Raw genomic sequence first — 16,528 nt, forward strand, 5'->3', positions numbered from 1 at the left:
TTTTCAATCACGGTGCCTGCATGCAAATAACAAATGGAAATCTTTTGCAATTATCAACCGGACCTGTCATGCAAATCAAAAAATGGAAAGATCTTCAGCTTGTCGCTTGGTGCTACAAAACGGGTTTTGTCATGCACTAACGGGTTTCATCACATGATATACCTGGATTACTGTCATATGCCATCAATCAATCCAACGGTTTGCGATCTAGGAGCCTGGGCACCATGGAGATATATATATATATATATTGGAATCATTTATAATTAATCTGTGTACTCTTTTAACTAGTAAAGGGACCATTGTTGTCAAAACCGTTTTTATTTTGCTACGCACTTATTTTGGAGGATGCAAGAGGATAATTTTGTAGGTATCACACCTGTCCATGGCGTTCCATGTTCTAACGAAGGGATCGAGAAGAGTAAGGTGTGGAAAGCTTGATGCAAGATGACCAGACGAGGACGAGTTTATTTGAGAACAACGATAAGCGGCGGAGGGCGTGAAGTTTTATCCTAATGGTACTTTTACCACCTTTGCTCTAAAACTCTCTACATTTTTGAACTTTTGGGAGAGGCGCACTTTAGTTTATCGTGCACAGTGTTACGTTGATGCATGTAAAATGTATACATGAACTTTGCACTTTATTGACACATATTTACATATATTTGCAACATATATGATGTTATATTCATGTTTTATATCTATTTATGGGGATTTACAGTTATCCCCTTTATATGGGTTATAACTCGCAAAACATAAAAACTTTGTTTTGTGTATTTTTCGCTTTCAAAGACATTAATATTTCACCACCAAAAGCAACTCGAGCACCTGGACCTCACGAGGAAGCCCAAATGAGGGGTGGTGGTGGGTAGTAAGGGGGCGCACCACCCACCTCTGTTTCGTCATCGACATTTCGATTCGCTTCAATCTTGCGCCAAAAGACTTGGTTTGATATCTTGCGCCAAAAGACTTGGTTTGATTTTTAAAAAACCTATATATATGACCCGCAAGGGTTTCCTCGAGGAGAGTCGCCGCAGAAACACCGAAACATGAAAACAGAAGCTGCAGTAGGGAAGATTGGAGGGGAAAACTCTACCGGAGCCGCCAGTGGGGGGATCTCAACCTTGTCCAATGTCTTCCACTGACGAGGTATCAACTCGTCAATGCCTACAGATTGTAGACTTAGGGTTTCGTGGAAATAGAGGGCTAGTAGAACTCAAAGGTGGTCAGACGAACAAAGGCGTCTAACTACAATATGGTGGCTAGGGTTTACAATGATCGGTCCTATTTTTGCCCTCAGCTTCACCCTTATATAGGAGGCGAAGCCGAAACTTTCCGTGTCATACAAGTATACAAACATCGGGCCATGTTGGCCTTTTCCATATATTATTACAAGTTTCTATATATCGACTCTACTTTCCCGGGCCTTGCATCATCGACTTCGTGGGCCTCCAAGTCTTCGGGTTCATAATCCTTTGACTCCAGATGCTTGAACATGTAACCAGGGGTACACTCGTGGTATGCCCATTAGGCATACTCATGTCAGTATCCCCAGGGATTTTATACGCGTCGTAGGATCGTGTAAAATCTCCATCATCTCCACCACAAATATTTCGAGTTCCTTAAGATGTTATTTTTATTTAACATCTATATTGTACAAGGATATTGGTAAATGAGGCTGGTTCATCCGACGGATCATGTACCAGTTAATTGCTCATAGCAAATCCGCATAAACCTACTTCAAATTCGAGGTCCCAGACTCGAATCTCGAATGCGTAATTCAGGACATGCCGCATTAGGACTTATCGAGAACTGAATTCAAGCTAAGTTATCGGGTTCCCAACGCGTCTACTGTCATTTTCTTCACATCTGTTGATGTGGATAAAGTGGGAGAGCGCATTCGCGATGCCACGCCACACAGGACGGATATTGGGGTCTTACCTTCGTGAACCTTTTATAAGTCACGACATTCCGAGTTTTTTTTACCGCGGCGGAGGCGCTCTGAGAATATATTATCGAGTGCCTTTGTTCGGTTGATGGAGTGCTCCATTTCTTCGAGTTGACATTTTTTATTGAATAATATAACACTCTTGATGGGAGTGCATGACGAGTTTATAAAACTCGAAGATGTCTACCCACGGCCGAATTTTCTCGGGTTCATCTATATTGACTTGTTGTATTGTTTTTTCTATTGATAAATTTTATCGAGTGCGCGACCAGTGCTTTCGATGGGAGTAGCCCCGAGGCTACAGCCGAGTGTTTGCACTTGGATGTAGGCTTAACTTTGCTTTTCATCAACTACATACTTCTCATTATCTTATCTGGAGTATGATCAATACTGCCGATAAGAGTAGCCCCCGAGCCTATGATCTGATGCTTGCAGCTGGACATAGGCTCCAAATTTTATACTGCCCATCATATATTGTCTTGTCGTCTCGAATATTTCCTTGCCCTTGACGTCAATGCTGACGAAGGTAATGTGTTGTCGACTTATTAGGATGAGGCAGCGCGAACAGAGATGGGCATGGTCGGTCAGGCACAGGCCGAGAGGGCCGGTGGCGGCCGAACTTGCAGATAGGCGCGGGCTGCGGCCGGACCTGCAGATAGGCGCGGGCCGCAGCCAAAAATTTGCAGATGGACCAGAATTTGCAGCCTCCGGCCAAGATCCTTGTGTAATTTACTTCTATGCTGCCGCTTTCGCGAGGAAGGACATGCTTCTGCCGTGTCCGCACAACCATCGTGCGCTGGTTGGAAGCCTGATATGGTCTCGATGACTTCGGGATCTCGATCGGGAAGTTTTGTCTTGTCGATGACGATGGAATGGAAGCCAACGAACGAGAGCCTCCGGGTAAAAGCAAAAGATGAAAGACCACGTCCTGTTCTTGTTATAAGCGTTGTAATGCAAAAAAAAAAAATGCTTGCAAAATGTGTGCGCTACTTTCACATATTGAACCATGTTAAGCCTTGTAACGCAACCATGCTTGTATATAATTTTGAGACGTCAATGTCCAGCATTGGCCTTTCCTGACAAACTTCATGTGCCTCAGCGCTGGCGCCTTTCTTTTTGATACCCACTCACCGAATGACACGAATAGTTCAGTTCAAATAAAAACGACATGAATTGATCAAACGGAAAAGGAAATAGATAAGATCACCTGTCAAACATACACAAAGTTCCAGATTTTGTGTTGTGACTACTATAACACCCCTTCACTTAGTTCATAGTCATCTAGCGCTGCCACTACTACATTACGTCTCAGTTCGTGGTACCAAGTATTAACCGATAGGATACCACATGATGTTCACTTCAACTTCATCATCATCAACTTCTCTTTTGTGGCTCATAATTTCACGAGTGAATTCTAGAATGCATTTTAAATTCTTGTCCTGCTCTTCTTGACTATCGCTTGTGATTACTGCCAGGTCCACTTCTATGTTGAGTTCGAGCTGCAAACGAGAAGGCACGGCAACCTTACACGGCCTCAACAGAAGAATGGATGTGGAGCCTGAGGGAAAGGACAAGCTCCTCCCTCGTTCACAACTGAAGAGGTGTACGCTTTTGTTCCTATAGTCAGTGGCACTTGCCTTGATCTTACCATAAATGGCACGGCTTCTGGAACCAATGTCTTTCAACTTTAACTTCACCTCAACTTTGGCCTCAATGGCGGAGGGAATCACCAAGTATGTGATCTCCAACTTGCGGCTAGGGCCTGCACAGATGGTTTGTGTGTATTCCTCAATTTCTTCGTCGTCATCAACAACCCACGCATCTGTGATGGGAGGACCAGACTCGTTGTCGGTATAAACTTCCAAGCCGAAGGAAGTATAAGCCATGAGAATTTCACGGGGTCCAATAGGCACCAAATCGACCATTCCTTCCTGCAAATGCAAGTATAGATGCAAGGGTTTTAATTTATTACAATATTTAGCAGTATGTACGAGGCATAAAGCATATAGTAGATATATAATATAAAGTAGCTAGTATATACCTCTTGTACTCCCCCCTCGGGCTGCACATAGATGTACCGAGAATGCTGCCAGTCATAGCCAATGATTTCGCAGATAGGGAAGTCTGCACAAATGGCCAACAATTGCACCGCACGTTGGCCAAATGGTTGAATATGTGGTACACTATCATCATTGCTGTCCTCAGGGTCACTGCCACCATCACCAGGGCCACTACCGCCATCCTCAGCGCCATCCCCGCCATCCTCAGCGCCATCCCCGCCATCCTCAGCACCATCCCCGCCGTCCTCAGCGCCATCCCCGCCATTCTCTGGGAGAGCGGTGGCATCATCCTCGCCTCTTTCACCATCCTCATTGGCAGTGTGAGGAACCCATCCATCAAACTTCAGTTTGGCCCCATACATGTTCCAATCCCACACTTTACCCATCAGCTGATTGGTGTCATCCTTCCAGCGGAAAAAAACAGAGATTACCAAATAGGATATGTCACCACAGAATGCCATCAATCACCACAAAATGTTTTGGGACTGGCAATAGCTAGCATATCTAGTGTACAAACAATAATATGGAAAAAAATACCAATCTTACCTGTTTTACTTCTCCATCCCGTAAACAGTGAACAGCAACAAAACCAATCACACCAGGCAGGGCAAGTGCAACAAATATACCTGGAATCAAAAAGCAGAAATCCATATTATGTGCTGACCAACACAGCAACTGCTCGAATATGCAGAATTGCATACAGTAGTTAATACAAGAGGCAGTTCAAACTTCAAAATATAATTTGTTTTCGGTGGTGCATTCTGTCTCGTCACCTTGGGCCACAAACATTTATTGGTCATATTGGCAACAACAAAAGAGTGCATGGATCCCATACGGAGCTACCGAGCAAGTAAAACAACCAAACAAGTAGGGTGCATCTGAACAAGATAAAATTCCAAAGATAGAATGTCCACTCTAGTACAAGTACTAGTACTAAGAAAATGCTGATAATTACTATTTTGCTCTCTTACCAACAAGAGAAAGAGCAGCAATGATACAAGAACTTTGTTAAGGTCTCACTATAAATACAGGCGACTGTCCCAAATGAAGTTGACACGCATAAGTCATAGTGAAGCTGATGTTACCTTTCATCAGGAAACATCTATTACCATTGCAAGTTTCAGGAGAACTATCCCAAAATGTAATAATAACAAACAAAAGAACTACCATTCTATTATGTTACTAACCAGGTATTACAGTGTCAGCACTGGTAAGCAAGGAAAAAACTGAGTAAACCCATACTGGGAGGATAGTAAGAGTCTTAAGCGGTCCCAGAGATAGCATCTCGACCCCCTGCAAAATAATAACAGTGTTAGATTACAGATTGGAGGGGGAACAAATCAAATTTAGGAAGGTTTTGGCCCATAATTCTTAGAAATACACAATATTACTAAAAACACTAACCTGGATATGGGAAGAAATTCCCAAAACATTGTTTGCTAGACAATATTTCTTAGCAGCATACCACATGCGAAAGAAAAATCCAGGAATTGAAGCTAAAACCCGTGACTTGACGAAGTCTACTGAAACTGCTGAAATCAGATATGCATGAATTTAAAATTTATTCAAAATATTTGTAAATGAAGGCAGCTGGCACCAAACTAGCATAAGGATGAACCCTTCATATCTTTGATTTGAGTTAACACATCCAAATACTGTATTGACACCATAACATGAATAGTAATCAAAATCTTGTAATATACTAAATTCTCGACATTACAACGAAAATCGAAGTTTTCATGTCCCTAAGGAAGTCAACAAGAAAGTATTTCCACACCACATAACTGTCCATAAAATGTTGAAAATCTGACTTAGCTTTGGTATTTGACATGCTACTTGTTAGGACCTTCCTAACATTGGCCAGCCTTCTGAACTGCCATCAAGCCCAGCCCATGTGGCAACCTGCCTGGAACTACAAGTTACATATACAACAGGAGGGACAAAGCCAAGTTGGATCACGAACACCGGTGATGGCGGCTTCTCCCTTCCCACCTCGGCTCTGCTGCCCCTTTCTCCTTGTTGTTCATCTTGTATCTAAAAATATCCTCCAAATTTTTGTAGAATTGTTAGATTGGGTGTTCTGTGATTTGGCTGCTAACATCTGGTATTAGAGCCATCACCTTCCCTAAATTTTGTTGCAATTTTTTTTCCACCCACACTTCCGCCATGAATCCCGAGCTCAAGTCGTACCTCGATGAGTGGAAGGCCGAACACAAGCGTATGTACGACGAGATGATTGGTACTCTTCGCCGACCACTGACCAAATTCGGTGCAGTGGACTGCGACAACTCCACCCCCGCTGAATACTCCACCAGCGGCGCCGCCGGGCCTGTGCAGGCGAGCTCTAGCATGACCGAAATCATACTCGCGTCGGTGGGGCTTGCCGAACCGCCGCTTCCGCCCCCCACCACCACCACGCAACTCATGCTCACTGCTGCATTTCCCATCAACATCAACATCATGATGCATCATGTTCGGCTGAATGCGCGACCCAAGCCATCATCGCGTCGGAAGGGACGGCGCCCGACCCCGAGAGGCGAGAAGGACACCTCCTTCCCAATCACCGGTGTCACCATTGTGGTGCTGCTCCAGGATGGCGTTTCGGAGCTCATGGTGGAGGCAGGGGCGCTCCACTGCTCGTCATCACCAAACACTACCAGCCTGGATACCTAGGTTCCAAAGGTGGCCGCACTCAAGTGCTTCAAGCCAGAGAAGGCCACCACGGCACCACCTCAACTAGTGGTGTCACCACGATGGCTCAGGGAGGAGTTACCACGGCGCATGCAACCTACTCGACATATTGCCAGGTCCGGCAGCCAAAGGCGACTCCATGGCTAGTTACATCCTCACTGACAACTCCAACTGAGTACACCAACCAGGAGCTCTTCAGGCTGAGCCCAGGTCGACGCATCACAAGTAGGGTACTAGTACATTGGTCCATGCCCTGGCCTTCATTCATGGTGCTGGTCACTTGCGTATACTTCTCAAGGGTTCAGACGCCTACATTCTCTTTCAAGGAAACAAGCTTGCAGACGGATCCTATGTTCTGCATGAAGTTGCTGACACTTCGTATGGTTATTTGAACTTTGGGGCTGCTAAAAATCTCGGAGCTCTTGATTGTTGTGATCGGAGTATCCTACTGCAAGGGTGGTCTTAAGAATCCAGAAGAGGTTGCGCAGAAGAGATAGACATATCCCAACCGCTATATTGCTCTCGCTTAAATACTTTTTTTTACGCGACAAGAAAAAATGACTACGAATTCCCCTTTTTGTTTGTGAATCCCTTTTTGTATCCTTTGAGCGCACGCCTATAAGTAGCGATCAAATCAAGGGTGCCGAACTTTGGGGCTGCTAAAAATTTTGGGGCTCTTGATTGTTGTGATCGGGCCATTCTCCTGTCAAGTGGGTTTCCTTGTGTCAGCAATTTCTGGATGACTTGGGACATCAGCTTGCTGTCCCGTTCCATAATAATTTATTTCAGCTTCCATGAGAGAAGTGATAACTGCAGTTTGTTTATTCTGTCAACTTGAGAAAGAGGCGCAACTATCAGGGAATGCAGCTGGACATGTACAACATATTATGTTGCAGTCGGACCGAGCTAGAATCTATCAGTTTCTTACACAGCCTCGGGAGTATTTGTTCTTGTGCCAACAGCCATAGCCCCCCTTGGTCGACCATAATGGACAGAGAAGTTGAGTAAGGAGGAGGAATGGACACTGGATTCACTCTTTTTGCCAGAGCACTAGCAGACCATTGATGCAAGCTTCCGGAATACCACATGACAATAAGAAAATGGAATTATGTATGGCAGCCAGGGTTACTGATACTTACTGATATCTACTGTCAACTCAAGATGCTGATGAAAAACGCAGTGACAAGGAAGAACCGCAGAGTTAGGGTGCAGCACACAAGAGCACCATGGGACCCTGGTGTTTCTACATGGTGTCGGTGGTTGCCTCCCTGCGAGGCTGCGACAACCAAAGCACCATTACAAGGAGGGATGCATATGCCAGCGGTCTATCGACACAAGGATCTTCGATTGCCATTGTCATGGGACCCTGGACGTGCAGCTACACCCTGCTGCCAAGGAACATTTGATGCGCTAGCTGCAACCATCTGGGATCAAGGACTACTAGGGACATAGCTGCGCTACTCCAAGTCTCCAACGAATCCGACTACACCAACGGACATCGCCTCCAATGGGATATTTGTTGGTTCTTAGTGGTGTCGGCTTGGGGACAGGCCGCTTTTCAAGGAGGGAGGGATGTTAGGACCCTTCCTAACGTGGGTCGGCCTTCTGAACTGACATCCAAGCCCAGCCAATGTGGCAACCAGCCTGGGACTACAAGTCTACAAGCTACATATATAACAGGAGGGACAACGCACAAACGATCCAAGTTGGATCACGAAGTGGTGAAGGTGGCTTCTCCCTTCCCACCTCGGCTCTGCTCCCCTTTCTCCTTCTTACTTTTCATCTTGTATCTGAAGATATCCTCCAAATTTTTCTAGTAATTGTTAGATTGGGTGTACTGAGATTTGGCTGCTAAAACTACTTCTGCAAACTTTGGCACACAGCCACACTTCCATATTGAGAAATACTAGCCATTCCACAGTGAAGTGGGGAGGGGGGAAGCAATGAGTAGCCTACCAAAAAAACAATGCTTAAAGATGATTAGATTCATTATAGCGTGCTATATATCAATCAATCTACTTTGTTTTCACCATATTTTTGCTCCAGCTACAGTATCCTCAAGATAAAATCAATAGTGCTCTAGAATAGTACTGAAAAAACACAGATGCATATGCATATAACGAGGTCAGCAGAATTGGATCCAAAAGTGTTAGCACATCTAAATGAGTAGGAACATACCGTGGATAAGTGGAGTCCACGATACAGCATCCTTATAATTACATTCTTTGGTAAGAAAATGTTTTATAGAAGGAGGTAGCATGACACTACATAAGAACATGCAAGAAGTCTTAAGTTCACAGGTACAATCCTAAGTACTCAATGCCAAAAAAAAGTGTTCTTGGACTTACAGGAGAGCATCAATCACATGGATGGAGCAAGCTATGAATGCAGGAATGATCAAGTCCTTGGAAAAAAACTTGAACAGAAGGAACACTGACAAAAGTACAGCACGTTCTTTGGACATCATCGTCTCATGCATAGTAATAGACAAAAAAATAAGGAAAATCGGTTCTTTAGCAATTAACGAGGTGAGCCGAAGGACAGGCAGCGGCAATGGCGGGACGAAAGAGAGGGGTGCACGCCCGGGGGGGGGGGGGGGGTCGGACCTGGCGGCAGTGGACAGGTGGAGGGTCGGCGGCGTGGAGACTGAGGGTCGGCAGCGTTGGGGCTGAGATGATGGACTCCCGCCGTCGAGTGGTGCCGATGACGACCCGCCGTTCGGCAGTAAGACCGGGAGGACAGAAGAACAATATGCAGCAGTATGAAGGCCCGCTCCTGCAAGCGTCGATCTAGAATAATTACAATCAATTTCCCACGCTTGCTCGAAATCAGGGAAGATGATCGTTTGGAATCAAGACTTGCGCGAAATCAAAGGAAGGGGACCATTTGAAGTTAACTTGGCTCGAAATCAAGGGATATACGAAGAAATACCTGGGATCCTGATGGAGGAATAGTTGAAACTTGCAGCCTCCCCAAATTGCAAGAACCCTAGCTTGACCGCCTCCCCCGACCACCTCTGGGCTTTTGAGTGCTGGGCTGCGAACGGGGTCGCGCGCGACTTAGGCTTTCCGTTTAATAATACGACATGTGTTCGCGACGTGTTCCATCGTATCTGTAGGTCGGTAGGCCTACTATTTTTAGAATTTCTATCTGTCCTACTTCGAAAGTGAAAGCAAGTACCCCCTACTAGTAAGATACGCGCGCGCGGAGCTAATTAATTCCCACCGGTCGCCTCCGACCTAGGCGCTCTGGCGACTAGGGTTTACGACCTAGGCGACTAGGGTTTCATCTTTCCGGCCAGAGATCGGCTTCGTTGGAGGCCTTTGTTCCCTGTTCCTGGACGATCGACGCTGCAGGCTTGCCTTCCGCGCCACCGCGCCGGCTTTCCCCGTTCCCCCAAGGTGTGGCGAGGGTTTGATCTCGGTTCGCCCTGATGGCGTCTCCGGCGTCAAGTGCGGCGAGCCAGACGGCTGAAGGATCAGGCTCAAAGAAGGATGAACGTCTTGGAGATCTCCTCCAGAGGCTGGGTATCGACGATGATGAAATTGATGATTTGGTTTTCGAGGATCAAGAGGATGTGCCCAGAGAGGGAATCAAGTGGATGACATTGGTTAAAGTTCATATAACTTCTTTAGTCCACAAACCTTCGAGCAACATATGCGTACTGCGTGGAGTCCTGCGAAAGAGGTAAAGTTCAGGACCCTTGAGGATAATATGTTTACTGTTCAATGTTCTTGCCTAGGAGATTGGTTGAAAGTAACAAAAGGAGGTTCATGGCTGTTTAGACAGAATGCTGTTACTATAGAGGAATATGACGGCTTTGCTGATCCTGATACTGTCAACATGAATTGTTTAGCTGTATGGGTCCAAATTCACAAGTTACCAGACGGATATAGGGGTTAATCCCTGGTCAAGAACCTGGCGGCTAAAAAGCTGGGTAAGGCGTTGAAGTGGACTCAAGCCCTCATGGTCTGGGCAATTTTATTCGAGTGAAGGTTAAGCTGGATTTACGTAAACCAATTGGTCGCTTTGTGACCATATCTAGGGAAGGCCAACGGGAATTCTTCAAAGTTCAGTATGAAAAAATGCCGAGGTTCTGCGGAGCTTGCGGATTGGTCGGTCACACACATTTGGAATGCGGCTCTGGTGAGCATGATGAAAATTCTCTAAAGTGGGGCGATTATCTCAAAGCGGAGAGAGATTCTTGGCATGGCCGGTTTGCCTTTGGTGGTAACCGTGGAGGAGCTAGAGGTAGCCGTGGCCGTAATTTCTTTGGGTGTGGCGATGCTGAATCTTTTGTCCGGGGAGCTGGGCCTAGCCATCGTGATCGCATGCAGGGTGTTGTCTTACCACAATCTGGGCGAGGTGGTGCTGCTCCGGCTAGTATTGCTTGGCGCCATAATGCAATAGTTGTTACTAATGATAACTCATTGGATGATTCTTTGAAGGACACGACATCCAGCCCGGTTAAGCAGAATGACATTGTAATGTCTGAACAAACAACTAATGACCTCAATGCCAAGCGACAGTTGGAATTGCCAACGAAAACTACTAATGCAGATATTCCTGATGACAGATGAAATGGCTATTCCTACTGATGTTATTGGAAACAATTTGGAGAATGACAGAAAGAAACGCTCAAAGAAGGATGGAGCTGACCCCCCTTCCCTCGGATCGGCGGGTTCCCTGGAGGAGCCTGCCCGGTCGCAATGAAAATCTTATCTCTGAACTGTCAGGGTCTGGGGAATGACCCGACAGTTCGTTCGCTTTCGGATCTTCGAAGGCGTTATAACCCTGACATTATTTTTTTATCTGAGACACACTTGGATGATTACCCTGCTGAAAGCTTAAGACGCCGTCTACAGATGGACTCTAAGATTGTTAATCCTAGTTCTCCGAGAAGTGGTGGAGTCTTGCTGTTTTGGAAGAGGGAAATCACAGTACAACAAAAATTTTCTGACCCCAAATATATTGATGTTAAAATCATTGAATCCCCACAGAGAGTTTGGAGGCTGACAGACATATATGGTGAGCCTCGCTGGGAGGATAAGTACAAGACTTGGGACAAGTTGAGAGTTCTTAATGGCAATCACAATCTTCCGTGGGTTGTAATTGGTGACTTCAACGAAATAGCTTTCTCTCATGAAAAATATGGTGGCAACCCAAGACCGGCGGCATTCATGCAAGCGTTTCGGGATGTTCTTGATGACTGTAATCTCCATGATCTTGGGTTCGTGGGAGATAACTACACCTGGAAACGGGGTCGTATCCGTGAAAGACTAGATCGCGCGGTAGCCAATGATGCTTGGAATCTGTTACATCCTGGAGCTTTGGTACAACACCTGGGTTATATCCGTTCTGATCATCGTCCAATATTATTAGATACTGATGCTCACCAGGTTCAGTTGAATAATCACAATAGACCTCGTAGATTCGAGGCAAAGTGGCTTCGGGAGCCACAGTTCCGTGAAGTTGTGGAGCGTGCTTGGGGAGAGGTCGAACACCAATCCGGTGGGCTGCTAGGCAAATTAAATAAGGTACATGCGATCATGCATGCATGGAATGACTCTGTATTGAAACAACCGAAGAAGAAACTACGCCAAGCCCAACGTCAACTGGAGAAAGCCATGACTGGGCATATTACAGATGAGAGCGAGGCAAAAGCGAAGGAAATGGCGAATCTGATTGAGCTCCTTCTCGAACAGGAAGAGATCTATTGGTCGCAACGATCAAGAACCAATTGGATCCAATATGGGGACAGAAATACTTCCTTCTTTCACAATTTTGCATCCGCCAGACGTAAGAAAAATTTCATTCAGAAACTTAAGGATGACAATGATCAATGGGTAAAAGGTATGGATGATCTTAAACCTTTTGTCCTTAATTACTTTGCGAATCTGTTTTCGTCAGAAGTACATGAAACAGATCCGGCTGTCCTGGACAAAATCCAACCAAGAGTTATAGAGATTATGAATGGGAAGCTTTGCTCGCCTTTCACTGCCGAAGATGTAAAGAAGGCGGTGTTTAGCATTGGAGATTATAAAGCACCTGGCCCTGACGGTCTCCATGCGGTTTTCTACAAAAACAAATTTGGGGTCTTTTTGGTGAAGATATTACTGATGAAATTTTGCATGCTCTGAATACTGGACAGATTCCTGAAGGATGGAATGATACCACGGTGGTTCTCATCCCCAAGGTGGATCACCCGGAACTCATTACTCAATTCCGCCCAATTAGCCTCTGCAATGTCATTTATAAGATTATTTCCAAGATGCTGGTCCTGCGTTTGAAGGAGATTCTTCCTGATATAATATCTCCTATGCAAAGTGATTTTGTTCCAGGTCGTCTTATTACTGATAATGTCCTAGTGGCATACGAGAGTATTCGTACTATAAAAAATAAGAGGTTAGGTACTAATGGAATTTGTGCGGTTAAACTTGATATGCATAAAGCTTATGATAGAGTTGAGTGGATTTTTCTGGAGAATATGATGAGAAAGCTAGGCTTTTCTGAAAGATGGATCTCAATTATGATGGCTTGCGTCCGATCGGTAAGATACCAAATAAGATTCAATTCTGATGAAACAGACATGTTTGTTCCTACAAGAGGGCTACGTCAAGGGGATCCCCTTTCTCCTTATTTGTTCCTGCTATGTGCGAAGGGTTTATCCAGCCTCCTGTTGTATGAAGAAGAAGTTGGTGGCATCGATGGGGTAAGAGTGTGCAGAAATGCACCATCAGTATCACACCTTTTATTTGCTGATGATTCTCTAATCCTCATGAAGGCAGACATGAACAATGCAACTTCCTTGCAACAAGTGTTGGATACTTACTGTGCAAATTCAGGTCAATTGGTGAGTTTGGCTAAATCAAGTATATTTTTTTCTCCGAATACTAATGCCCTCTTGAGAGCTGAAATTTGTGAAGCTCTTCATATTGATACGGAGGCCTTATCGGATAAATATCTGGGACTACCGACTTTAGTAGGAGCGGAAAGAAGTGACTGTTTTGAGCACCTTATTTAGAGAATTATTCAGAGGATTAATGTATGGAAGGAAAAGCTCCTTTCCATAGGGTGGAAAGAGATTTTATTGAAGGTAGTGGCTTAGGAAATTTCTGTCTATTCTATGTCTGTGTTCTTGATACCAAAGGGTGTATGCAAAAAAAATGATGGATGCAATAGCGAAATTCTGGTGGGGAGATGATGAGAATAGCAACAAGATGCACTGGTATGCCTGGTGGAAATTATGCTATCCTAAGAATGAAGGTGGTATGGGATTTAGGGACTTCCACTCCTTCAACCTTGCTATGTTGGCAAAACAAGTATGGAGACTGATAACTGCTCCTGATTCTCTATGTGCTCAAGTTTTGCAAGCCAAATTCTACCCTGATGGCAATATTCTAAAGGCTGGGCCGAAAGCTGGTTCATCCTTCACTTGGCAGAGTATTCTGGCTGGTATAACAACGTTTAAAAGAGGCTATATTTGGAGGGTTGGAAATGGAGGCAAAATTAATATTTGGACCGATCCATGGATCAGCTGTAGTCCTAATAGAATGATCACTTCTCAACGAGGAAATTCTGTCTATACAAAAGTGTCTGATCTTATAGATCCTATTACAGGACAATGGGACATGGACATTCTCCATAGTCTGTTCAATCCCCTGGATGTTGCACGTATAATGAGCATCCCTATTAACACCCAAGGATTTGATGACTTCATTGCTTGGAAAGCTACCAAAAATAGAATATATTCAGTCCGGTCTGGCTACTATCTACAATGGCGCCACCAGTTTGGGCCGTCGGCATCACAGTTTGCACGTCCGGGTTCTTCAACAGTAAATCCAATTTGGAAGCTTCTTTGGCAAATGAAAATTCCGAGTAAAGTTAAAAAAATTATCTGGAGGGCGCTGCATGACATTGTTCCCTTAAAATTCATTCTTGCAAATAGACACATTGGTACTTCAGCAGGTTGTCCGGTCTGCAACTTGGGACCAGAGGATATGCGACACTTATTATTCCAATGTTCGGTTGCTAAGAATTTGTGGGAATCGATTGGTATTAGTGGAATTATTGATGATTCAATTCTTGATGATAGAGCAGGATCGGCTGTCCTCGAGCACTTGCTGAAAAGAGAAGATAACAATCTGGTTGGTATGCCTAACACTGGGTTGAAAGAAACAATTGATGTAGCTTGCTGGTATCTCTGGTGGCTCAGGAGGCGGATCACAAATAATGAATCTACCCCATCTATATATAAATGTAAAATGTCTATATTTTCAATAGTGGCAAATGCAGCGAAGGCGACTATAGCGGGCGGTATGACTCCGACCGTGAAATGGATAAGGCCTCAGGTCAGATACATAAAATTGAATGTAGATGCATCATTCCATGTTGATAGCAAGAAAGGGGCAACGGCTGCTGTGCTTAGGGATCATCAGGGACGTTTTGTCGCTGCTGCGGGTAGGCTCATACCGCATGTGAACTCAGTTGCTATGGCTGAGGTGATGGCAATGAAGGATGGACTCAATCTTGCTAATAAGCTTGGGTGTGCCCGGATTGAAGCGGAATCGGATTCTTTGGAAACTATTGAAGGTTGTACTGGTGGTGATACATGGTGGAGTGAGAGTTCTGCGGTCTTTGCTGATTGTCTGGACATGAGAGCGGGGTTTGATGATGTGAAGTTTAAGCACTACCTGAGAGAAGCTAATAAAGTGGTGGATGAGATAGCTAGGTTTTGTTTTCACTGTGGCAATTCCGGTAATTGGGTCGATGAACCCCCTAGCTTTATTCTGCATACTCTGATAGATGATGTAACTATTATATGACTCGCGGCAGCAGGTTCCAGACGCACTCTTTTCCTTCCAGGGGTACCTAAAGGGGCTGGAAGGTTTTTAATGAGGTGGCCTGCTGTTTTCTTAATAGATTGGTTAAAGTTTCAAAAAAAAAGTACTCCCTACTAGTAAGTACACCTCTATTTGTTGGGCTCCCTACACCGAAATCCTGGCAATAGGCTGAATTCAAACGGAACATGGCGAAATTTATACAAACATAGCCTAAATTTAGAGATATTTTACATATATAGGCGAGTTTGTACATATGTAGGGCGAATTCGTAATATATTTCAATTCGGCTAGGGGAAAATATAAATTAAACATTAAACACACAATTCTACATGTCGAAATGGCGGTAGAACGCCGTGTAGTCGTCGTCGCCGTCGTCCTTGGGCGGCGTTGCCGGCGCCTGTTGGCTGCTGCTCTGGACGGGGTGTCCCCAACGGCTAGAACCCTGGCAAGGGTCACCGCGGCGTGGCGGCGACGGCGACAGCCGATACCATTCGCCGTCGCTGATGTCCTCCAGCTTGATGACTGGGGCGGTGCGTGGCAGCTTCCTCCAACAGTCATTGTTGCTGCTCCGCTTCCTCCCTCTCCAATTCCTGCCTGGACCAGGCGAGAGCCGCGTCCATGGGCAGGGTGTTGTCGGCGGGGACGAGGTCGTTCAGCAACCTTGCAATCTCCTCACGGATCGCGGCCTCCTCGGCGGATGCGGCCTCCCTCTTTGTCGTGCGATTCCCCCACGTGATTGAGACGGGGCACGTCCCTCGTGGATGACGATGGCGACGAAACTGCGTCCTCGGTTGCTCGGCCTTCACGGGGCGCAGGCCGCTCCTCGGCGTCGCAGGAGGAGCCAATCCAGACGACCTCGTCGCCGATCGAGACACCGAGCTCGATGACGACGACGAGGGAGCCATACGTCGTGGCATCCAGGAGCTCCCGTGTCGTCGCGACACGGAGAGCACCAGCCTCGGCGGCGGCATTTGCGGCACGGGGTAGTT

At 45.6% G+C, this 16,528-nt stretch overlaps 1 protein-coding gene across 2 annotated transcripts; it reads right to left on the bottom strand.

Annotated features, from left to right (window-relative positions):
- Positions 1 to 3,092: 3,092 nt before the first annotated feature.
- LOC124704333 lies at positions 3,093 to 9,713 on the bottom strand. 2 transcript variants are annotated; one of them, XM_047236586.1, is made up of 8 exons: positions 9,628 to 9,713; positions 9,045 to 9,169; positions 8,875 to 8,960; positions 5,410 to 5,534; positions 5,193 to 5,298; positions 4,552 to 4,631; positions 3,987 to 4,409; positions 3,093 to 3,876 (listed from the first exon to the last, which is right to left on the bottom strand). In XM_047236586.1, exons 2-8 carry the CDS (start codon positions 9,161 to 9,163, stop codon positions 3,274 to 3,276), a joined length of 1,542 nt encoding a protein of 513 aa, XP_047092542.1. In that variant the 5' UTR covers positions 9,164 to 9,169; positions 9,628 to 9,713; the 3' UTR covers positions 3,093 to 3,273. The 2 variants fall into 2 exon arrangements, with proteins under 2 accessions (XP_047092542.1, XP_047092541.1); XM_047236585.1 differs by having other exon boundaries at positions 5,410 to 5,537.
- Between the last annotated feature and the right edge of the window lie 6,815 nt (positions 9,714 to 16,528).

Source organism: Lolium rigidum, chromosome 3 (assembly GCF_022539505.1).
Source record: "Lolium rigidum isolate FL_2022 chromosome 3, APGP_CSIRO_Lrig_0.1, whole genome shotgun sequence".
In the NCBI taxonomy this organism is placed as follows: Eukaryota; Viridiplantae; Streptophyta; class Magnoliopsida; order Poales; family Poaceae; genus Lolium; species Lolium rigidum.